This window comes from Macaca thibetana, chromosome 6 (assembly GCF_024542745.1).
Source record: "Macaca thibetana thibetana isolate TM-01 chromosome 6, ASM2454274v1, whole genome shotgun sequence".
In the NCBI taxonomy this organism is placed as follows: domain Eukaryota; kingdom Metazoa; phylum Chordata; class Mammalia; order Primates; family Cercopithecidae; genus Macaca; species Macaca thibetana.
This window is the reverse complement of record NC_065583.1, coordinates 31,513,242-31,538,180: the sequence shown is the minus strand read 5'-3', so window position 1 is coordinate 31,538,180 and position 24,939 is coordinate 31,513,242. Positions and strand designations below refer to the sequence as shown.

General features: G+C 44.8%; 1 protein-coding gene and 1 non-coding gene across 8 annotated transcripts in view; one reads left to right on the top strand and one right to left on the bottom strand.

Annotated features, from left to right (window-relative positions):
- HMGXB3 (HMG-box containing 3) overlaps window positions 1-24,793 on the top strand; it is a 53,022-nt gene extending 28,229 nt beyond the window's left edge. For all 7 annotated transcript variants that reach the window (XM_050793628.1, XM_050793622.1, XM_050793623.1 and 4 more), the window contains 11 exons: window positions 2,546-2,644; window positions 4,262-4,411; window positions 8,001-8,302; window positions 8,779-8,906; window positions 12,415-12,546; window positions 13,458-13,642; window positions 17,136-17,355; window positions 19,003-19,136; window positions 19,914-20,030; window positions 21,910-22,119; window positions 23,383-24,793. In XM_050793628.1, the coding sequence (XP_050649585.1) occupies window positions 2,546-2,644; window positions 4,262-4,411; window positions 8,001-8,302; window positions 8,779-8,906; window positions 12,415-12,546; window positions 13,458-13,642; window positions 17,136-17,355; window positions 19,003-19,136; window positions 19,914-20,030; window positions 21,910-22,119; window positions 23,383-23,850 (2,145 nt within the window). In that variant the 3' untranslated portion in view covers window positions 23,851-24,793. The remainder of the gene's footprint in view (window positions 1-2,545; window positions 2,645-4,261; window positions 4,412-8,000; window positions 8,303-8,778; window positions 8,907-12,414; window positions 12,547-13,457; window positions 13,643-17,135; window positions 17,356-19,002; window positions 19,137-19,913; window positions 20,031-21,909; window positions 22,120-23,382) is intronic.
- LOC126957809 (small nucleolar RNA U13) lies at window positions 1,167-1,270 on the bottom strand. Its single transcript, XR_007726971.1, has one exon. It is a non-coding gene; the product is annotated as a small nucleolar RNA U13 (small nucleolar RNA).
- Window positions 24,794-24,939: the final 146 nt, after the last annotated feature.

The window sequence follows — 24,939 nt, the reverse complement described above, 5'->3', positions numbered from 1 at the left end:
TCTGCCCAAGGTAGTCATAGCAGTTTGGTTTTATACATTCTAGGGAGACATCAATCAACATACACAAGATGAACATTGATTCAGTCTGGAAAGGCAGGACAACTCGAAGCAAAGGCAGGAAGACTCAAAGCAGGGAGGGGGCTTCTAGGTCGTAGGTAGATAAAAGACAAGTGGTCGCATCCTTCTGAATTTCTGATTAGCCTCTCCAAAGGAGGCAGTCAGATATGCATTTATCTCAGTGAGCAGAGGGTGACTTTGAATAGAATGGGAGGCAGGTTGACCCTAAGCAGTTCCCAGCTTGACTTTTCCCTTTAGCTTAGTGATGTGGGGGCCCCACGATTTATTTTCTTTTCACAGACCCAATTTTTTATTTTTTTTAATATATATATATATATTTTTCCCCCCCCCCAGAAACAAGGTCTTGCTGTGTTGCCCAGGCCGGAGTGCAGTAGTGCAATCATAGCTCACTTCTGCCTCGAACTGCTAGGCTCAAGGAATCCTCCCGACTCAGCCTCCTGAGTAGCTGGGTGCACAGGCAGGCACCATCATACCAAGCTAATTTTTAAATATTTTTTTTGTAGAGATGGGGTCTCTTGCTGTATTGCCCAGGCTGATCTCAAAACTCCTGGCCTTAAACGATTCTCCCTCCTTGGCCTCCCAAAGTACTGGGATTACAGGCATTAGCCACCTCACCCAGTGTCTTTTTTATTTTATTGTATATTTTTAAAGCCTCTCCCATTCTAGGACAGTTCCTTTACATGGCATCTTTTTCTCCAGTCTAAGATCCAGTCTAGGATCAGATATTAACATTTAGTTGTCATGTCTCTTTAGCTTCCTTTTAAAAATGAATGCATGATTGTAGAAAATAAAGAAAATTCAGGTAAAGGAGAAAGAAAAGTCCCTTATGATCCTGCCACCCAGAATGACCGTCTGATATGCTTTCAGGTCTTTTCCTGAATTTGTGTGTGTTTATTTTTTACAATTTTTTAAAAATCAGAAACTTGGCTCTTACTCCACATACTAGTTTGTGGCTTATATTTTCGCTTCATTTAGTGATACAGATATTAAAAATTTTCTGGGTGTCCAGATTCCATGGATTAGTGGGGTTTGTTTGTTTGTTTTTAGCTGTATGTAGCTAGAATAATTATCAAGGTTTTTTTTTTCCATGTCAAATGGGTAATGTTCTGACATTATAATGAGGTTTGAGGGAGGCACATCTCACCCATGTGCGTGAATACCAGATCGTCATACTTGTGAGCTATAAAAGGATCTATCAAAATGTCCTTAGCTAGCATTTTTCAAGCTTTTGATCATGACCCTCAGTAACAGGCATATTTTTATATTACTGCCTAGTAAACATATATACTAAAGGTTTAATGCCCTTACTATATGCAGTCACTTTTTTTCTCATTTGTATTTGCAAAATGCTGGTTTCAACCCATTAAATTAATGTTATGACTCCTCATTGGATTGTGGCCTGTAGTTTGCAAACTGTGTCATGGACCAGGTTGGAATAGGAAAACGGGTCTGCCATCTTCCTTGTCATGTGTTCTTTGTCAGTTAACTTCCTTTCTTTAACAGTTTTACATTTGCCCTGACAGGAATATCAACTGGCTTTTACTTTTACTTTTACTTTGAGAATTATTTTATTTTCCACACAGATATGGCAGCTCTGGGTGTATGTGTGATCTTGCGGTGTAGAAGGAAGGTATCTGGTTAGTGTCGGTAGTTTTGTAGATTTCCAGCCCCTAGATTCCTTCATGTACACTCTGTTACTTGGGTCAACCCCCGTCTTCTCTGTAAATAGTTTCCTTTTGATTGGTGACATTGGGTATTTGTTAAAAGCCACAAACTCTTTTACTAGTCTGAAACCAGTAAACAGGTACATGAAATACTCTGAAAATCAACTTAAATTCATTATTATAGAATAATTTTAATTTTGTTTGCTTTATCTTTTCTATTTTTAGCTATATAAGTAAAATATACATTCCTTATAAAACATTTGAGGCTCATGCCTCTAATCCCAGCACTTTGGGAGGCTGAAGTGGGAGGATTGCTTTAGTCCAGCAGTTCAAGGCCAGCCTGGGCAACATAGTGAGACCCACATTGCTACAAAAAAAAAAAAGAAAATTTTGTAGATAGTGGTAAAGAGGGAGAAACAACCATGATTGTCCTCTTACCCTGTGACATTTTAGTGAATAATCTTTCAGACATCTTTCTATGCTAAGTTGTTCAACCGTGTATTTGTATGTATAAAAGCTATTATGTGCTTTTATAACTCAGTAGTAGTTGCAAATCTGATTCATGGTGTTTCTAAAACCTGGTATTAGAAACTGCACAGAAGCCTGTGGCAAGCCCTGGACTTGAACATGACACTCAGCCTTTGGTGGACTGGTGACTGCCAGCTGGCAGTCCAGAGGGCTCATTTGGAGAATAGCTCTACAAATTCCCTGGGAAAGCATTCCCTCAAGTTGTTTCAGGACATGGGACCCTCAGGAGTTTGGCTAAGGTTCAAAAGCACTAAACAATTTGTTCTGATCCACAGCTACCAAGTGGCCCATCCAACAGGACTTCTCAGGTGAAAGTTGTGGAGGTCAAGCCCGATATGTTTCCTCCATATAAGTACAGCTGCACTGTGACATTGGTAAGTATGCAGCTAGGTGGTGGTGGGTTGACATGGAGGTTGTTTTGATTTTGTGGTTGAAGGTCAGTAGGAGGCTCGGGGAGAGGGTGGTTGTACCTGGGAGGGAGAACAGCGTCAGGTATAGATTGTTAATGCCGAAGATCCTGTCCGTGATGCAAATGATAGCTACTGGATAAATCTGCTGGGTTGTTTTGGTCTCTTTCCAGGTGAGATTTATAAAGTGTAGGACAGCTGAGATTAGTGTGTTTTTATTGAGAGCTGCCAGAGATGAGAATCCCGTCCAGATTTAACATTTAGCAGTCTTGGAACCTTTTAGCTTAGAAAGGGTGTTCCACAGTTACGTGTAGGCGACATTGCCTTTTTCTCCCTAAAACAGAGTCCAGTTCAACACTGCTATCTTAAAGTAAAATAGAGAAGTACTTTAGTAAAGCAACTTATTTTGTTTAGCCTAGTGTTTCCCACAGGGGTTTTCTCTTTATTTTTTAACATAACACATATTAACATCCTAATGGACAAATGTGTGACATTGGGATCACCCTTTTGTAGGGCAGGCAGCATAGAGCAGGGAAATAAATGCTAGACAGCTGAGAGACCTGGTCCAAAAGGAGTTCTGGCTCTGCTGCTAGCATGCCGCATGCCCCTGGGCAAGATTCTTTCCTTCTGTGGTCCTCAGTTTCACTGTCTGTAAAATGCTGCATTGGTTTGGACATCTTTGGGGCATCTATGACTCTCAGTATTCTCTAATTCTGTTGATGCTTAAAGTATCAACCAGCCAGATGTCTTTTGGCAGTTTCTCGAGCTGATTTGATTAAGATGAACAGATTTTGAGAGAACAGCTAGATTTTTAAAAATTCTGGCCTCATAATGGCAAACAGGTTCAGAAAGGGTCATTCATTTGTTCAAAAAATATTTATTGAGCACATATTCTGTGCCAAGCTCTGTGCTAGGGATTCAGTAGCAAACAAGACAGCACGGTATGATGGGTTAATGTCTGGTCTGACCGGATCCCTAAGGAGAATGTGTCTCTTATCCTGGAAATGTGCTCAGATTTCTTTTTCCCGTGACCTGAATATAATCACTCCCTTCTCCATGCCTTTACTCTCCATTCCGTTTGGCTACAGGAGGCAACTAGATTTACCATTTAGGGGGAACTACCCCTAAGTAGACCCTCCCTTCTGCTGATTAGTTAGTAACTTGTCATAGGAGCTTAGATGCTAGAGCTTTAAGCTTTAATAGTCCATAAGTCACAGTTTGTCTTCAGGCAGGGCTTGAACTCTTTAGTTCACCAGTCTCTAGCCCTCTTTGTTTAAACAGACCTGCTTCACTCCACCAACTGCCTGGACCCTGAAGGCATTTGAGTTTCTTACCATTGAGAGTCTACTCTCTTGTTTCACAGATAGGGAAGGACTGGACTGGATTTGCCAAAAATTTACAGCCTATATTAAAAGTAAAAGGGTTAACTGCAGAAAAAAGGTTAAGGCTCTTGAAGTTAGGCTGAATCTGGTTTGCAGTTGCCACTCTCTTCTCTGATTTACTGGCAGCTGCTCATTCTGGTTCTAGGCTCTGCCCAGGTTTAACTTAATTTTTGTAGAATTGAACATTGGTCTTACTTTTTAGGATTTGGGCCTGGCTACATCAAGAGGCCGGGGAAAGTGCAAGAATCCCTCTTGTAGCTATGTCTACACCAACAGGCACAAACCTCGGATTTGTCCCAGCTGTGGTTTTAACCTTGCCAAAGACCGGACTGAGAAAAACACCAAGGCTATCGTGAGTTCTTTCCCCAAACACATCCCCTGGCCTGTTCTGGGCTCTGTTAGTGAACCTGTCTTAGTAGAAATAAGAGGATTTTTAAAGTACGTGGTGGTAGTTAGAGCATCCAAACTGGAACCAGATTGTGGGTTCTGAACCTGAGCAAGTGCCGCCTTTTCTCCGAGCCTCCTTGTCCCCATTGCCAGGGTGAAGGGGTTGATTAGGTACCTTGATCTCTGAGAACCAAGAGTTCATTCACTGAAGAGAATGATACAGCACAGGCCTTAAGTAGGAGTCAAAGGAGAGGGATGAAAGGGTTGCATCCTCTTACCTCTGAGGCCTGATACTAGACCTGTAAGTTGATTTACTGTTTTGGTAAATAGAGAATGCCAAAGCTAAGACTTTGTAGATTAGGGCACCACTGCTTTCTCAGGTTCCTTGGAAAGCTTTTAGCTAATCAAAGCTTTATTTCTAGCAGTCTAGGCAAACCTCCTCTCTCAAGTTGGGCCAAACTACTTGGATAGTAAAATACATTCCACTTGGCTCCTTAGGGCTGCTATTATTACTATTACCAGGAAAAACGGGCATTTTCAGAGGTCCTCAGAATTTCCGTATGAGTTTTTTAAAGTGAACAGAAAACAATTGCACTTGAGGCAGCAAATGGAATGACTAAAATAAGGGTAAGAAGAGAAATGTCACTGATCTGCCTTGGGGAAAGAAGGGATTGCACATAGAACAAACAGGTCAGGACCTGAGATGGAGCCTGGTCACTCCAGATCAAGTCTGGACCTTGAAAGACAGGCAGGTTTTGGATGGAAGGGGAAGGCATGCCATACTTAAGGATAAGTGTGAGTGAAAATGTGAGAAAGGAAAGTGGAACCAAAGTATGTGGGCACTAATGACTTGGTGGGAAAAACACTGGGGCTGGGAGTGACCCTGAGTTGGAAGCTTCCCTCTCCCGAGCTTTGTTTCTCCATTGGTAAAATAAGGTGGGCAAGGTAGATTAGATCTGGGCATTTTACTGTCAGAGCCAGGAGCCTTAGAGAAGACTGAGAATTGAGCTTCAAGGAGTTTATAAATCCCTGAAATTTCATGCAAAATGGGTCCGTAGCTTTCATCAGATTCTCTTGCTCCACTGGATGCCTACTGCTGGAAGTAAGCTTTCTTCCCAGATTTTCAATGAGTTTTAATGTGCTCCTCTTGCCATAGCACTGATCACACCCCATATTGACTGCTTTTCTTAACTCCCTATGAGACCACAATCTCTCCTAGGCCAGGTATGTCTGTTTTTCCTGCACCTTCTAACCCTGGAGCTTATATATACAAAGTGTGTCTATCTGTTATTAGGAGATAGAATTGAGTTCTGTGTAGGTAGAAGCTCTGAGCATTCCTTTCTTCTTCCAGTTCATTTTAGCTATTTGTGCGGTTTGCAGTGGAAGTGGATGTTACTCTCTAGATCTAGGATGATGAAGTGACTTAACTTTTCAAGTGACGTAGGAAATTATCTAGGGACCTCTTGCCAATTTCAGATCCCACTCTTAAAACTTATATCCCTCTGTATTTGGTTAACTGAGAGCTGCCCACCCCCAGGACTCACCTCTGCAGACCCTCCATCACTTTCCAATCTCCTAAAGTTTGGAGAAATACAATGTAATTATTGCTTTCCACAAAATAAAGCACTGGTGAGAACCACAGGTACCTTCTTGTGTGTTGTCATTTGGAGTCCCCTGGTGGCCAAATGTTTTCACATCTCTGAGCTGGAATGGTCTTCAGTCCTTTCTGTTCTTCATCTCTGGCTAGAGTCACAGGACAGTATTCCTGCCAAGTGGGCTCCAGCTATGGTTTCATAGTCATGACTGAGAACACACAGCCTCTCGGGGCAGCTCATTCTACTGTTAGTCAGCTCTTCTGTAGCCATTAATTAATTAATTCTCTCAGCCAGCATATATTGAATGCCTGCTATGGGCCAGGCTTTCAGAGATGAATAGGACGTGGCCCTTTTCCTTGAGAAGCTTACAGTCTAGTGGGAGAGAAAGATAACCAAACTATTACAAACGAAAATTGTCATAGGTATGCAGAGTTAATAAAAAGCTCCTTGTTATTAAGTGTCCTAGTCTGTTTTGTGTTGCTGTAAAAGAATACCTGAGGCTAGGCAATTTATAAAGAAAAGAAGTTTATGTGGCTCATAATATGGCAGTCTATACAAGAAGCATAGCACCAACATCTTTTTCTGATGAGGGCCTCAGACTGCTTCCACTCGTGGAGGAAGGCAAGGGGAGCCGGCATGCATAGAGATCACATACAGAAAGAGGAGGCAAAACTCATTCACCACCTCCCTTGCCCCTGCCCCACGTTAATCTACTCATGAGGGATCTGTCCCCCTGACCCAAATATCTCCCTTTAGGACCTGCCTCCAATGTTGGGTTCACGTTTCAGCGTGAGATTTGGAGAGGGTAAACATCCAGACTATAGCATTAAGCATTTAACTTCTACAGAACCATGTATAATGTGTCCATCAGATATGAATCAGTATCTTGTGTGTGTCTCAGGCATCATGCTGGTTGGGAATCAGTAAATAAGCAGAATTCCACCCTTACTGAAGTGGAGAGGGCAGTGGTTTAGCAGCTATCAAATGATGAATTCTGCAGTCAAGGGGTGCACTCAGAGAACACAAAGAGGGGAGTGATTTATGCCGCCTTGGCAAAAAGGATCAGGGAGGAGCTCCATTGAAGAGAGACCTGCTTGAGAAAGACCTATTTTTAATGAGTATTTCAGAACATTGTTCCTGGAAGCCTCTGACTGGTATATAAAATTACCTTGTACCCAGAAGCCACTGAGAATTAAAGACGGATAACTTTAAGCAGTGCAGATACTTGTTTATATATCAAAACTATCATTCATAGAGCCTTCATTGCACCATAGGCATTGTGTGCTAAGTGCTTTACTTATAATGCCTTATTTAAACTGTGTAATAGCTCTAGATTACTATTTTCATGTGTCATTTCACAGATGAGGAAATTGAGACCCAGAAAGATTAAGTAAATTGCCTTGGGTCCCACACATACAGCTGTTAAGTGGCATATCCAGAACTGAAACCTGGGTCTGTTATCCTCTAAACCCCATACCTGATGAATGAGAGCTAAGTGTTGAATCCATTACCAAGAGTTGTATATAATCCTTTCGTTTACTGATGCAGGTTGAATATCCCTTATCTGAAGTCCTTAATACCAGAAGTGTTTTTGAATTATTTCATTATTTGCAATATTTGCAGAATACATACTGCTTGAACATCCCTAATCCAGTAATTCGAAATCTGAGATGTCTAATGAGCATATCCCTTGAATGTTGTCTCAGTGATCAAAAAGTTTCAGATTTCAGAGCATTTTGGATTTGGGTGCTCAACCTATAGAGAAACTGAGCCCCACAGAGAAAAATAACCAGCCTTTAGTCACACAGTGAGTTATTAGCTGAGCTGGTTAGGAACCTAGGTTTCCCACCTATCAGTCATGGGCCCTATCTGTCTGCTGCTCCCAGTCTTTTATTATTTTAGCCTGAAGCTGGCTCTTTCTGCTCTGAGTGCTTGGTGATCAATCCACTCTCTTCTCAGGAGGTGAGCTCACCACTCCCAGATGTACTGAATGCCACAGAGCCCCTGAGCACAGCCCAGAGGGAGATCCAGCGCCAGTCCACACTGCAGCTGCTGCGCAAAGTCCTGCAGATTCCTGAGAATGAGTCAGAGCTGGCTGAGGTCTTCGCCTTGATTCATGAACTCAACAGCTCTCGACTTATCTTGTCCAACGTGAGTGAGGAGACAGTCACCATCGAGCAAACCTCTTGGTCGAATTATTATGAGTCTCCGTCCACGCAGTGCCTTCTCTGTAGCAGCCCATTATTCAAAGGGGGACAAAAGTAAGCACCCCTTAACTCTGCCCCTAGCTGCCCCATCCCAGTTGGTTCATATTGCTCCTTTCTTCAGAAAACTTATATTAAAGCTGTAACTGTGAAGATGTTATTCTCTGCCGTTTCTAGGCTTCCTTTACCTTTCTGATTGCTAAAAGTAAAGTGATAATTGGTAATTCTCATTTCTGTTGAAATGCCTGAAATTTATCACCAGCTTAGGATTTAGTTTACATCTGGACTGCCCCACACAGTGTTTAGGTTTGGGAGTTCATTGGGATTGGTTAAATTGTGTAATAAATTTAGAGTTACATTAATTGTAGGGGACGATTCCACAGATTCCAACAAAGTGGAAATACCTACCAGAAAACCTAGAAAATCCTAAGCTCCAGCAAATGAGAATTTGCCATTGATCACTGAGCCTTGCAACAACATAAGGAAGTCTCTTTCCCTTCTTTTTTTTTTGTTGGTGATGTTTCTGGTACTAGCTCCCTGGCTGGGCCCCAGGAGTGCTGGCTGCTGACAGCCAGCCGTCTGCAGACAGTGACTGCCCAGGTGAAGATGTGTCTGAACCCCCATTGTCTGGCCCTGCACAGCTTCATAGACATCTACACAGGTGGGTGCCAACCTTCTCTTCCCTCAGAGAATCCAAAATCAGGCTTGGGAACTGCCTTTTTGGATGAGACCTTGGGCTCTTTGAGGACCGGACCTTCTCAGATAGGGTTTCTGAGGAAGGGGGAATCTTCTTCCTAAATGTCTTAGTCCCAGAAGATGACTTTTACGTCTCAAGTGTTGAAGCTCTTAACTGGGATCTTTAAAATAACATCTTCATTGTGGACGGGCTGGAAAATGCAGACAGACAAAAAGAGGAAACAAAAAAGAGCATTCCTACTGCCATGAGATAAACACTTAACAATGTTCTCAATCTTCCAGAAATGTTTATTCATCTGTGCAGAATATAAGAAATTACAGGATTTATAGGTTTATCGTCTTTCTTTGAACAAAAGTGCGGTTGTGCTAGGTGTTGTTTTGGAATGTGCTTTTTAAATTTAGGGGTACATCATGGGCATCTTCCTGTGCCAGCAAGTAGAGAAGTACATGACCATTTTTAAAGGGATGTATGGTGCTCCATTTTACACTTTTGTGATTCATTCTTTGTGTACAGCCCTAATTTGTCTTTTGGACAAATACTCAGAAGTAGAATTGCCCCACATTTACCCTTTCCTACCCTATTATTCATCAACATCAGGCATTTATGGAACACTCACCATTTTTGGTTGAATCCTAAATTTTGTTTGTAGAATTGAGTGCTAAAGATGAAAGCATATTTGTGATGTATTCTCTTTGTCTTAGAACTTAATGGTGCTTTATTTTGAATTCGTGTTTTTAATGTCTTATATTATTAGATTGAATTTGTACTATTTTATGCTCTTGCCAACAGTTAACAAGAGTGCCTATTACCCTGTAGTGTATCTAGGCCAGTACTCAGGATTATATATTTGTTTAATCAACATGTATTTTAAAATTTACATGTAGTTAAGTGTGTTGCTCCCAGTTCCGTCATTTCTGACAGATATACTAAGTGGTGTAACTGCCTTCACAATCAATATATAGAACAGGTCTATCACCCAAAACATTCTCTTCTACTGTTCCTTTGTATTTAAACCCACCCCCTCCCCCAACCTCTGGTAACTGTTTGATCTCATCTTTATCCATATAGTATTCTCTTTCCCAGAATGTCATGTAAAAGCAATTATAGCACGTAGCCTTTTAAGTCTGGCTTCTTTCAGTAAGCTAATCCTTTGAGAGTCATCCATGTTGTCTTTATCAGTGGTTTGTTCCTTTTTATTGTGGAGTAGTTTTCTGTTGTGTCGATGTACAGCAGGTTGTTTATCTGTTCCCCGTGGGAGGATATTTGGTTTGCTACCAGTGTTTGGCAGTTACAAATAGAGCTGCTGTAAATATTTGTGTACCAATATGAAATGAAACCTAAGTCTTCATTTCTCTTGGGTAAATACCTAAGAATCAGATTGCTGGGTCATATGGTAAGTGTGTGTTTAATTTTATAAGAAAACAGCATTACCAAAGTGGCTGTACCATTTTGCATTCCTTCCCACAGTAGGTAAAAGTTACAGTTTGCTCTGCATGCCGACACTCAGCATTATCTGTTTTTGTTTTTCAGCCATTCTAATACGTATGTCTCCATATAAATTGTAGAGTCAGCTTGTCAGTATCTGCAAAGTCCTGCTTGAATTTTAATTAGATTGTGTTCAATCTGTACATATCAATTTGGGAAATTTTGACATGCCTAAAAATGTTGAATCTTCCAGTCCATAGTCTTTCTCTCCATTTTAATAGGTTATCAGTTTTTCTAGTTTCAGCATATAGGTCCTGCACATATTTTGTTAGACTTACATGTAAGTGTTTTACTTTTTTTTTCAGTCCTAAATGACATGGTTCAGTTTCCAGCTATTCATTGCTAGTATAGAAATACAATTAAGTTTGTCTGTTGACTTTGTTTTTGTAGATGAGTATTATAATTTTTTTAAGTTTATCAATTTTATAGGTAAAAATTTGTGTATAACTTGTTAATTTGTTGTATTTCTTTGTGCTAGGTAGACTATATGTCCTTTTTATGATCCTTTATGAGTTTTTTTCTATAGTAAATTTCTTTTGTGAGTGTTTTCATTCTTCTTTTGGGCTTTTCTTGACAGTTTTCTCTGAGTTTATTACTCTGTTTATTCAGTTTTACCTCTAGCCTGTCAGAATGTGGTATCAGTTGTCTTTTACATTTGTACTTGGTGATTTCTAGGGGCATCATGACTCTTTTGCTTTTTTATTTTGTTTTTTTTGTTTGTTTGTTTTTTGTTTTTTTGAGACGGAGTCTCGCTCTGTCGCCCAGGCTGGAGTGCAGTGGCCGGATCTCAGCTCACTGCAAGCTCCGCCTCCCGGGTTTACGCCATTCTCCTGCCTCAGCCTCCCGAGTAGCTGGGACTACAGGCGCCCGCCACCTCGCCCGGCTAGTTTTTTGTATTTTTTTTAGTAGAGACGGGGTTTCACCGTGTTAGCCAGGATGGTCTCGATCTCCTGACCTCGTGATCCACCCGTCTCGGCCTCCCAAAGTGCTGGGATTACAGGCTTGAGCCACCGCGCCCGGCCTCTTTTGCTTTTTTAAAAAAAAATTTATGGGACCAGAGCTTTGCTCTCTCTTATGGTTTCAGCCTTTGTACTTCTCCATACCCTTCTTCACTGGGAACACGTATTCCAAAATTTGGTTTTGTGCAAATTAGTGCATTATATTTTGTGCACATACAAAATCACCCACTTTTATTTGTCTTAAATTGACTGCACTTAAATTCCTCAGATTCATTCATTTCAGGATTTGGTGTTGGAGTGATTTCATAGCCTTTGTTACACCCCTTACACATTAATGATCTAAAGGATGCTCCTGGCCTTTCCGCAGGTGCAGTTGTGTGAGGGGTAAAGGACCTTTGGTCCTAAGGACTGAGCTGGGTGGGAGGGAAGTGTTTCTTTTTTTTTACTGGGGGGAAAAAGGATCTACTATATGTACTATTTCATTCTGTTGTTGTTGTTTAATGATGTATTGTAGGCAGCTTTGTGTCAGAACAGGTAGATCCATTTCTTTTTTAAAAAATGGATTCCATGTTGGAATACTTTACTCTTTTTAATGCTTTCAATTTTATGAATGCATCACAATTTAATTAACCTTTCTCTATTGATGGGCATTTAGTTGTGAGGTTTTTGTTTTCCCCTTTTAAAATATATAACTTGAATAAAATAGAGATGGGGCTTTTCTATGTTGCCCAGGCTGGTCATGAACTCCTGGGCTCAAGCAGTCCTCCCACCTTGGCCTCCCAAAGTGCTGAGACTACAGGCATGAGATTACAGGCCATACCTGGCCTGTTTTGTTTTTTTGATATGGAGTCTCTCACTGTGTTACCCAAGCTGGTCTACAACTCCTGGGCTCAAGCGATCCTCCCGCCTCATCCTCCCAAGTGCCTGCAACTACAGGCGCGCGCCACCACATCCTGCTGGTGTGTATTCTATTTTTTGCCATTGTGTATGATACGTTAATTTCCTTGTTGCCTCTTCTTAACCTGCAGGTCTCTTTAATGTGGGGAACAAGCTGCTGGTAAGCCTGGACTTGCTTTTTGCAATCAGAAACCAGATCAAGCTCGGAGAGGACCCCAGAGTGTCTGTCAGTGTTGTTCTGAAGTCAGTGCAGGAGCAGACAGGTAAAAGTTGTTTTCTTCCCTTTCTCAAGGTTAATCCTAAGCTCCCTGGGAATTTTCAGTGATCGTCTTTGGTTAAAAGACTTGTTTTGAAGAAGAGTCTGATTATTTTGAAAAGGAGACATTCTTAACTTCTGAATACACTCTTCCTTTTGAATTTTACAAATGCCAAACTAATTTTGGAAAGCATGAGTCTTTCTGTGCATCCAGGGACCCTTAGCAAGAGTTTACCAGTGACTTCCACAAGTACCTCCTTTGGTCATAGGGCGACTTGGCCCCATTGCATGTTAGACTCATTCTGACCACAGCTCCTGGATGTCTGCTTCCAGTCTCAAGGCTCATGCCAAGACCTGAGAGTGAGAACCGTCCTTTCTGTCTAGAATATTTTTCCTCCATGCCCTCTTTACTCCTATTTGTGCTTTTCCCGTCCCTCTCCTATAGGCTCCAGTACCCCTCTACCTTACCTGCTGTGAGAACAGATGGAGTAGAGCAAAGGTGCTGGAGTTACATGGGCCTGTGTTTCAGTCTTGGCCCTGCCGCTTAGTTGCAGTTTGATTTTGAGCAAGTTATTCTTGTGCCTCTGTTTCTCCAGCTATAAAATGAGGATAGTAGCTCCTGGTTCATAAATAATTAAATTCATGTGAGATTTGATGAGATAACATATTCAGATCTTTCAGCACAGCATCTAGTACTTAGTACAAGGCAGCTATCACTCCAGTGGGAATTGCCCTTTGGGTTGCCACCTGAGCACTTGCAGGCCAGATCCCTGACCCTCAGGGTAGTTAGTACACTGGAGTGTTCTTTGAGGTGAATCAGTCTGGCAGAATTGCTCTACTTGCTACCCACTGGCTCATCCCTAGTGGCTTCAGTGTCTTTTTTCTGTGCCCTTCTCAGTGTGCTTGCTCTTCTTCCAGAGAAGACTCTGACCTCGGAGGAGCTGAGCCAGCTGCAGGAGCTGCTGTGCAATGGCTATTGGGCCTTTGAGTGCCTCACTGTCCGAGACTACAATGACATGATCTGTGGCATCTGTGGTGTGGCCCCCAAAGTGGAACTGGCCCAGAGGAGTGAAGAGAATGTGCTAGCATTGAAGAGCGTGGAGGTAAGTGCCTCTTAGCCACCATGAGGGACCTGCGGAATTCTCTCATTTTGGCAGCTCCCTTCCTACATGATATCCTCAGCGGGTGGATAGCGCCAGTCCTGTCTAGGTGAGGCAAGTGACTTTCTCCTCCCACAGCCCAAGATTTCATTTAGGGAATACCAGATGGAAATAGAGGCATTTATTTATTCAGTTACTCACTTGAAAAGTGTATCCAGTGAGTAAGTAGCAAAAAATATATATAATAAATATATTGAACATATAAATGCATGTTTTAGACACCTGAGAGATAGTAGTTAAAAAAAAAAAAACACAAAACAAAGTTTCTGTCCTCATGGAGCTCACTTTCTGGTTTGGGGGACACAGGAAACAAATATCTGTCCAGGAGTAGTGAGTGCTATGAAGCACAGTAAAGCTGGGTAAGGAAGAGAGAGCAGTGTCATGGGAAAGGGCATTTGTATTTTATAGAGGGCAGTCAGTGGGGAAGGCCTGTCTGATACAGTAGCATTTGAGTAGAGATCTGAAACCCATGTGGCTTTGTGGAGGAATATTCCAGGCAGAGGGAACAGAAAGAACAGGGTCTGAGGTGGGCTCGCTGGGCATGATTGAAGACCAGCAAGGAGACCGGTGGTGTAGCTCAGAGTGTGGGAGGGAGGGAGGGAGTGGTGGGGTATATGAGGTCCAGACGGTGCAAGAGGCCGACGCTATGTAGGGTAACGTGGGCTGTTTTAAGGACTTACACAGAGTGAAATGGGAGAGCCACTGAAGGGGTTGGAGGAAAGGAGTGACCTGAGCCGACTTAGGTTCTGAACTGAAAAATTTTCACACAATAATAACACCAAATTCAGATGGCTTCATAGATTAATTATAACAAATATCCAAGAAATGTTATTCCAAACATAGGCAAATAACAAAAGTGGATATATTTCCCCAACTCATATAAGGTTGTATAACTTTGGAAACAAAATCAGACATTTGATGTAAGAGAAGAAACTGGGGCTGAGTGTACTCATGAATATAAATGAAAGTCTGAATAAAATAATAGCAAATCAGATCTAATGAATAAAATAATGCATCAAGACAAAGTTTATCACAGGAAAGCAAGGTTGTTTCAACAGTAGAAAATATGTTAATGTAATTCACTACTTAACTGATTAAAGGAGAAACCCTATATGATATTTTCATTAAATGTATGGGGGGAAAAAAAGGTTTTCTAGTGTGATTCTACACCCGTATTTATGATAAAACTCATAGCAAACAGAATAGTAGGAAATCTTCCTTAACCTTCTTTAGGGTTTAAAAAAAATCCCTTAGATTACTTTTCCCTGTGATCATGCCATGAGGTCTGGTCTACACTCACAGGCAGGGACTGCCCCTTGGGTATGCCAGTAGTTGCATTGGAGTGTAAGGTTTCCATCTCGGAACTCTACCATAGTAAACAAGAGCCTGGGACATGAGCTGACCTTCAGGTGCTTACTGGACTTGCATCTCATGTGTTCACTGATCAGGCAGGTGCAGAACCTGTAGAGAACAGCTTTGGTGTACTTTGACTGGACCACTAGACATATTAAGGGTTGAATGCATAGTCCTGTCTTTTTCTTCCCAGTGAAAAAACCAGGCAGCTAAACCGTTTTGTGTGTGTTGTCTCATCTAGAGGCTGTTTCCAGATTGACTCAAATGTGCTTGCCTAGTAGTAATAATAATAATGTAGCTAAGATTTATTGAGCATTTTATTACTATGCCAAGTTCTTAATCTGTGCTAAGTGCTTTACTATATGACTTCATTTTCCCTACAACCCCATGAGGTTTTCAGAGACATAGGCACTGAAGCCCAGGGGCCTTGCCCAAGCTCACCAAGCAGAGAGGAGTGGGGCTGAGATTGACCTTCTTCTTTCTCAGCCACTGGCTGTGGAGTCTGCACCCTAAGCACTGCCATTCTCACCAGTACCTCCTAGGACTCCGAGTTCTAGTTTTTCTGATCATATCTGGCCACAGCAAGTTTACGGTTTCCAAGAATAGACAGAGGCCCACCTCCCTGCAAAGGTGCCATCTGCTAGTCCTGCCTGGCACCTGTCCTGTCCATATCAAGGCTCCTCTGTCCCAGAATGGAGTAGCATTCCCTTCACTCTCAGTTTGCTTGTCTCTTCCCTTCAATGGTACCAGGTTCTTCTTTCATAGAGGTACTTCTTTGTTCTGGAGAGGAGTGTGCTGTATGTGGGAAGAGGGTATCCTGAAGTCTATGAACTAAAACAGGAAGTTATGGAACAAAACTTAAATATGCTGTTATCCATGAAGAGACTTGTCAGCCCCTCTCTTGGGGTTATATAAAGGAGGATCCTGTGATTAGTTGGTGTACTGGGTTGGCATTTCCTGTTCCCTTGCTCCTTGTGGAGAGGATAGACTCAGCTGGCCTCATTCCCCCAGGTGTGCCGTTTACGCAGAGCATACACTAAGCACCCTGTGAGGTGGCGAACAAAGGAATAAGGTGAGGAGAGGAGCCTTTATGGGGAGCAGCGGTTCTTGGACTTTAGTGGGTATAAGAACTACACAGGGCAGTGGTTCTCACAACCTTTTAAAGTGGAGGGCTTGCTGGGTGCCACCCACAGGATTTCTGACTCAGGAGATCTGGAGTGGGGCCAAGAATTTGCATTTCTAGCAAGTTTTCAGGTGATATTCTTGCTGCTTGTCCAGGGACCACCCTTTCAGAACCATTCCTCTAAGGAAACTTTTTTAAATGCAAAATTAGGAGTTTAGTTCATACAGCTCAAGATGTGGCCAAGGTTTTTACATTTCTAATAAGTAACCTATACAACTCTGATTGAGGTATTAGGATCTGGGTCACGTTTTGAGAACCATATAAGAGGGCATTGCAAGAAGAGAAATTGCGTAGCACAAGCGCTATTAATAGATGTCTATAAGAGATAAGTAAATGCTGCATTGGGTGGAAGAGATAGCTGTGTGCCGACAATGTGTGGGAGGAGGTCGGCGATCCACAGGGCCTTGGAAAATGGCTGGAATTTTACTCAATAGGATTCTGCTCGTTCTTGCCAGCCTGGTATCGGGAGTAAGGGTTTGGGCTTTGGAACTAGACCTGTGTTGACATGATTGTTCTGTCGCTTCAAGTGCTCGAATACTCACCTCAGCCATCCCCAGACTTGTTTTTTAGTAGTTCATTACAAAGTGTCTGACACATAACAGGTACTCAAATGGTAGCTCCCCTTTGTTTGTAAGACGGGGGAAATGACATGAACAAAGCTATAGAAACAGAAGAGACTTAGGGACTATTCATGCCTGGGAGAGTACTGTGGTGTAGGAGAAAGAAATGTGACCAAAAGTGGGTACAGAGCTTGAAATTCAAGGCTCCCTGGCAGGGCCTGGCTGTCTGACTTCTTCACCAAGCCTTAGTTTCCCCGTGTTTATAATGACAGGGTAGACTGTTGTGTTGTTGATGTTCTGTGACTCCCACAGTTTGACCTTCTTTATCCTGACCTTCTAGTTCACCTGGCCTGAATTCCTGGGCTCTAATGAGGTAAATGTGGAGGACTTTTGGGCCACGATGGAGACAGAGGTGATTGAGCAGGTGGCATTTCCTGCCAGCATCCCTATCACCAAATTTGATGCCTCCGTTATTGCCCCCTTCTTCCCACCACTCATGAGAGGAGCTGTGGTCGTCAACACTGAGAAAGACAAAAACCTGGATGTGCAGCCAGTACCTGGTAAGGCCACCTGGTGGCTGACTGGGGTCAAAAAAGGGCTCAATCAAGAGTCTGGGACGTTGTCCTTGGCAAGATAGCACAGTGGTAGCGAGAGGGCCAGGCCCCACTGGAGGACTCCTTTCAGAAAGATAATAACAGCCCGTGTCAAAATCCCCTAGAGTTTAAGTTCTGGTGCAGAGTCGAAGAGCGGTCCACCATATTAAATAGCAGGGGAGCACGGCTCATTGTCATTCTTCTGGGATACACACACTGAGTAGGGGAACTCCTGTAAAAAATGCTGATAAGGCTCCATCCCCAAAAATTTTCATTGAGAAAGTGTAGGGGCAGGCCAAGGAATCTGCCTTCAAAATAGGCCTCCCAGATGGTTTTGCAGCTAGTTTTGTGGATTATACATTGAGAAACCCTGGACTAGCGGATAAGAGGATAAGTTTCTAAGAGCTTGAGTTGGATTCCCAGCTATGCCACTTAGTAGCTGTGCGACCCTCTGTCAGGTCCCATCATTGCCCTAAGCCACTATTGGTTCATTTACAAAGAGGGTGTGATAATAGCTATCCACTTCCTAGATCACTGAAGATAAAGTGAGCTAATACAGTTAGAGCAATAGCCTTCTTCTTTAACTGTAACTCATAGTAAGAAATACATTTTGTATCATGACGCAGAATGATATTCGTACATATGCACATGTGTATAATTGAAACAACATTCCCAAAACAGTATTTTTCCTTACCAAGTGCGATACACTTTATTTTCTGTCTTATTTCATTTTTGAATTTTTGGAAATGACCCACTGAATTGATACCATAAGTACTTAATATATTGTGATGTGCAGGTTCTCAAACAGTGCCTCCTAATATTAGATACTGAGGTCCAACCTCATATTCCTATTAATACTTTAAGGGCCCAGGCATCTTTTTTTTTGTTTTGTTTTTTTGTTTTTTTTGAGACAGAGTCCTGCTTTGTCACCCAGGCTGGAGTGCAGTGGTGCGATCTGGGCTCACTGCAACTCCGCCTTCTGGGTTCAAGCATTTCTCCTGTCTCAGCCTCCCAAGTTCCTGAGACTATAGGTGCACACCACCACACCTGGCTAATTTTTTGTATTTTTAGAAGAGACGAGGTTTCACCATATTGGTCAGTCTGGTTTCGAACTCCTGACCTCAGGTAATCCACCTGCCTTGGCCTCCCAAAGTGCTAGGATTACAGGTGAGAGCCACTGCACCCGGCCCCCAGGGATTATTTTTTTAAGGCCCCCACGTAGTTCTCTTGCGCTAGCCAGGTTCAGGAACGTTGTGTAGAGAACACTTTTAAAACGAGAGCTACTGCTCTCTTATTGCTGCAGTCATGGTAAGCATCTGAGGTCTTGGTTCTGAAAAACCTTAGAAGACTGGATTAAAAGCTGACTTATTTTAGGGTTTTTTTCAGTAGCTGTCTGCAGGGTATCTCACTCAGATGTTCCAGGGCAGAAAGCCAGTTCTGAGAGATTTCAGGTATCTGCAGAAAGCATGGACCTGACTTGAGTCCCACCTCTGCCAGCACCAGGGGAGAGCTTGGTGCAGAGCTGGCTTCCACTGTTTGCTGTTTTGTGGGCCTAGCCATGGCCTCTGGTGGCTGGCAGCAGCACCCTCCCACCAGCACTGTTGTGTCTTGCAGGTAGCGGCAGTGCCTTGGTGAGGCTGCTCCAGGAGGGCACCTGCAAGCTTGATGAGATTGGCTCCTACAGTGAAGAGAAGCTGCAACATCTGCTAAGGCAGTGTGGAATCCCCTTTGGAGCAGAAGACTCCAAGGTGAGTGTCAAGGGCAGTGGTGGCTATCGGGGCTTCTAGGATAGGCTGATTGGTCCACTTTTCAGGGCAGGGATATGAATACCTGTGATGGCATCCGCCTTGGACCCAAGCTGCTGGCAGTCAGGGATGCCTAGGAGGTGGTCAGCAGCTAGATGGTGACATGTATGTGGGGCCTGGCCTCTAGCAGTTCCTCCTGTTGAAGGTTGTGAGCCTAGGTTCTGGGGTCAGGAATCCTGGCTCTCCTTACTGCGTGTGATCTTGGATAAGCTGCTTTATATTTTGAGCTTCATTTTCCTTGTTTGTAAAATGGAAATAACCAAAATACTAACCTCGTGAGACTGTTGTAAGGAATGCACTTTACAGTGTCTGGTTATTACCTATGCAAGCTCTTAGAAAATGCCTATTATTACAAAGAGTGTGTGTGTGTCTATGTGTTTGATTCATACGTTACTTACTTTCCCTTTCATATTTCTGTGCTGTTGAAAATGTTCTGCTTCCTTCAAGATCAGATTCAAATGTTAGCTCCCCTTTGATGGTTTCTTTGCCCTGTAAAAAGTGAAAGGACTCAGGCCTCAGAATCCGACTGGCTTTGTCTGTGACCTAATCCTTTCAGGGCCTCAGATTGCTTACCTGTACCTAGAGGAGGTTGGGCTGATGAGGCTCCAAGGCCCACTCTATTCTTTTGCTTTGGGTGTTGGGTGAGTATGTGATGCTGAGCACCAGGCGTGGTCCCTTAGCATTCACTCTTATGTTTTTAATCGTGTCCTTCTACTCCAGGACCAGCTCTGCTTCTCCTTGTTGGCCCTCTATGAATCTGTACAGAATGGAGCTAGAGCTATGCAGCCCCCACCTCACTTCACAGGTGGTAAAATCTACAAGGTGTGCCCCCATCAGGTAAGAAAATAACTAGAGGGAGCTTGGAGTGAATTTGCTAATGTTGAACTTCCCACAGAGACTGATCCAGCTCAGTTTTGTGGGGCAAGACTTAAGTCACTGGGCAACCTCTGGCATAGCTGCCCATGGGTCAGGTACTACCCCGTGGGCTAGGGAGGGAGGCTGGGTCTTTTGTCAGTATTTTTTAAGCACTCTACCACATCCTGGGCATCAGCTGTTGAGGGTATAAGTCGAACTTGTATAAAGAATGACAAAGATGTCATTCCTCCCTAGCTGACCATATATTTTAGTGGGGAAATACAGTCACCACAGCTTGTGGCACTGGCTCTGAAGAAATTAGATAAGGGCCTAAGATAGAAAGTAACGGAGGAGGCTGGGCGCGGTGGCTCAAGCCTGTAATCCCAGCACTTTGGGAGGCCGAGACGGGCGGATCACGAGGTCAGGAGATCGAGACCATCCTGGCTAACACGGTGAAACCCCGTCTCTACTAAAAAATACAAAAAACTAGCCGGGCGAGGTGGCGGGCGCCTGTAGTCCCAGCTACTCGGGAGGCTGAGGCAGGAGAATGGCGTAAACCTGGGAAGCGGAGCTTGCAGTGAGCTGAGATCCGGCCACTGCACTCCAGCCTGGGCAACAGAGCGAGACTCCGTCTCAAAAAAAAAAAAAGTAACAGGGAGGAACCTGCTGTCTGAGGTGGCAGAGAAGACCGAGACCTGCAGGATAGGGAGGAGCCCAGTGACAAGCCAGGGAAGGAGTGTTGCAGCCAAGGGACCACCAAAGCCGTGAGTAGGGAGACAGAGTGAGCTGAGAGGAGGGGATGTTGGAGGGCTCCCCAGGGGCCAGATCACATAGAGCTCTCTAGGCCAGAGTAACAGTGGGTATTTTATTCTGAGTGATGAGGGACCTTTTGGACGGTTTTGAATGGGAAACCTGTGGAAGGGTGTGGAGAAGGTCACTGGGTTAATTAGCTCCAGGACAGGTTATATACTAGATGACAGAGTGGGCCCAGGTAGATACTGGGATGGAAACCCCACTTAACAGGTACTAAACGGGAGAGAGGTGGCTTAGCAGAGCCTTCAGTTCACTGAAGCACGTGAGTCAACAGGGGGACCTAGCTATAAAAAGAGAATCCAGTTCCCAACTACTTTAACAGAAGCTGTGTCTGAAGGAGATGCTTAATGCTTCTACCCTGGGCAGATCAGAGCCTGCTCAGGGGATTGTGTTCATGCGACGGGGGTTCATCTCGTGAGAAGCAGCTGACAGCACAGGGAGAGCTGTAGATCTTGGGGACTGTGATGGGAGTGGCATCACCTGAAGGTGACAGCCAAGTGGGTTTTCCCAGAGCTGTGGAATGGTGCTTGGGGAGCCCTGTCAGTGGAGGTGTTTACTAGACTACATTGTGAGTTCCCATCTGGGCAACAAGCCCACTGGGGTCTGGTGGGGAGCTTGCTCAAAGTACAGATGCTTAGACCCTACTCCAGAGACCTTAGTTTCTTAGGCTTGACCTGGGGCCCAGGCATCTCCATTCTTAACCAGCTCCTAGCTGCTGCTGCTGCTGCTGCTGTTGCTGTGTAGCTAGCATGGTGAACTGGTAGATGGTGTGTAGAGAGTGGGGTTTTGAAAGATGTTCTGAGGTGCCTTTCAGCCTAAGTTGAGGACAGGATGCTCCCAGCTGTCTCTCTGAAGGGCAAAGATGAGCTGGTGCCTTCATTTAAGGACAGAAGTAGGAAGGGAGCAGAATGCCATGGGCTCTGGCAGGATGGCCATGGCTTCAGCCATGAAGCTGATTGCTCATCTTCCTGGGAAGCGAGTGAGAACTGTACACTGTCTGCAGTCTGGCTTCCTAATTAACCCTGCGCCCTTGCCCTTCGTCTCTCAGGTGGTCTGCGGCTCCAAGTATCTTGTGCGGGGTGAGAGTGCCCGTGACCATGTGGACCTGCTTGCCTCTTCCCGCCACTGGCCGCCTGTCTATGTGGTAGATATGGCCACGTCAGTGGCCCTGTGTGCTGACCTCTGCTACCCAGAGCTGACCAACCAGATGTGGGGGAGGAACCAGGGCTGTTTCTCTAGTCCCACGGAGCCACCTGTGGTGAGTCACCTCCTGAGGAACTGCCATGTCTCCTCAGGCCTACCATGTCTTGCTCTGTCACGCAGGCTGGAGTGCAGTGGCATGATCTTGGCTCAGTGCAACCTCTGCCTCCCAGGTTCAAGCAGTTCTCCTGCCTCAGCCTCCCGAGTAACTGGGATTACAGGCATGCGCTACCACACCCGGCTAATTTTTGTGTTTTGGTAGAGACGGGGTTTTGCCATTTTGCCCAGGTTGTTCTCAAACTCCTAGGCTCAAGCAGTCCACCTGCCTCAGGCTCCCAAAGTGCTGGGATTACAGGCATGAGCCACCACGCCCAGCCTACTCCATAAGTTTTTACTGACCAAGCCCTCTGTTTGAGGCCACAGTATGTCACTTAGGTGTGCCCAGGGTATCCCAAACATAGGTACCTTGTGTTAAAAGAGGTTGCCTTCCAGAGAAGCCTAGGAAGTTGCCACCTTTGGCAGTCATTGTGCACACTGACATATTAAAGGCCCCAGCCAGCCCTGGATTACGGTTAATTCACCATGTCTACATTTAGTTGACCATGGGATATACTGCATGGCATGCAGTATATCTGTTGTGATCTGAAGATACTCTGGTTAGAAAACACTCATTTTACCAACCCTTTCATTAAAAGGGGAAACTAAGGCCCAGAGGGGAAATGGACTTTTCCAGCTCACACAGCAGATTAGTGGCAGAGCTCTTGTTTCTGTGTCTTGGTATATTGTACCAGACAGTATTTTTCACCAGTCATGTACCCTCCAAAGCCAACCTTTGTCCTCTGCTGAAATAGATGTCAGAACTGATAATTAGGAAGAAGTTCCGGAAGAATAACAAGGGTTGAGTGCCCCAGCCAGGATGCATTATGGGAAGTGAAGGCCTCTGGCTTTGCCTTGGAGGAGTCATTGTTGTCATTACTCCCTGGGGCTCACTGGCTCCATGAGCATGCCGGGGACCCGAGCAAAGTGTTTTAACCTTAGTCAGAGCCTTATCTTTCTGCTCCCCTGCAGCCCCTGGCCTGAATGGACCGGGGGCAATAACAGCCCAAGTAATCCAACATCTGCTCTGGAAGGTGGCCACTGTTACTGTCCCTGTTCTCACATGAGGAAATGGAGGCACTGGGGGGCGGGGGTTGGCCTAGGAGGCACAGTACATGGTGATGTTAGGATTCAGACAGGGCTGGCTGAGCCTACAGTGCTTGTTATCACCAGATGGGTTCCCCCTTAGTCATTCCTTCTTGTCAAAAGGCATTCTCATTTCTAGAGTGTGTCCTGCCCAGAGCTCTTGGACCAGCATTATACTGTGGACATGACAGAAACTGAGCACTCTATCCAGCACCCAGTCACCAAGACTGCCACACGGCGCATCGTCCATGCGGGCACACAGCCCAATCCTGGCGACCCCAGTACTGGGCACCACTCCTTGGCGCTGTGCCCTGAATTGGCACCCTACGCAACCATCCTGGCCTCCATCGTGGACAGCAAACCAAACAGTGTCCGCCAGCGGCCCATTGCCTTCGACAATGCCACTCACTATTACCTCTACAACCGCCTCATGGACTTCCTCACCAGCCGCGAGATTGTCAATCGTCAGATCCATGACATTGTACAGAGCTGCCAGCCTGGTGAGGTGGTCATTCGTGACACCCTCTACCGCCTTGGGGTTGCTCAGATCAAGACAGAGACAGAGGAGGAGGGTGAAGAAGAGGAGGTGGCCACAGTGGCAGAATAAGCCAGGCTGTTGTACAGGGACTATACCATCTCTCAAGCCATAGTAAGGCCCTTGCCTGAGGCAGAGGTATCCAGGGGACCTGCAGAAGTGGTCTCCTGTGGGCAGGGCCTCTGACTGCTGGGACTGACCAAAGAGCTTCCATTCCCTGAGCATGGTGGGACCCAGGGTCCTCGGTTCTCAACCCTCCACAGGTCAGGAGTGGTGCCAGGAAATCTCTTCTGGCCCCGAGAGAACACTTGGGGGACATGGTATGTTTAATGGAGGGAGGGGAGGCTGAGGGAAAGGCTGGTAGCTGGTGGCTTCCGTGGGGCCTGCTGTGGGTCAGGGTAGAGATCCTGGGTGGGCTAAGGCATGAGTCCCAGCACTAGGTGGGAAGGCTGCTCAGGTCTCTCCCACTCCTGAGGAGCCCTGGTTTCAGCGCCCCCAGTCTCATGAATTGCTTAGCCTGTTGCCTTTGACTAGGGGCCTGGGGTGGCCTGCCTTTGACTAGGGGTCCCTTTGGGCTCTTGATTCTCCCTGAAGGAGGGATACATTTCTCTCTTGCTCTTCCTGTACCCACATTTGGGGGAAGCTGAGGAACAGTCAGCCACAGCTCTCTTCCAGGACTGTCCTCTCCGCCCCCAAGCTTTGAGGAAGAGCGTCCCCTTCCTCCTTTCCCTGGCCACTGCTGCTGCAGCCAACATCCTCTCTGGGCCTGGGACCCTCTCCACAGACAGGATGTGGTCCCTGGCCATGACATAACCTGGCAGCAGTAGGAAAAACTCCCTTCTGTGAAGGGGAAGCAGACTGGGCCATAAGGAAACAGCAGGACTGGCTCAAGTGCCCAGGGTTTGTTTAGGGCCTGGGAATTGGCCATGTGTTAATTTATTGAGAGGAGTGGAGTAGGTGGCTTTTTTCCCCCTCCTTCTCTCTTCCCCCAACAAGAATAAAGTTTATTAAATTATCTGGTTTTGGTGAAGCAGGAGTCAATTCCGTGCACAGTGTGGTCAAGCGCCACAGACATGAGCTCGTCACTGCATGTGAAGGCGGGAGGGAAAGAAGTTCCAGGGAATTTGCAGGCGCTCATATGGCACAAAGAACCAGAGGCTG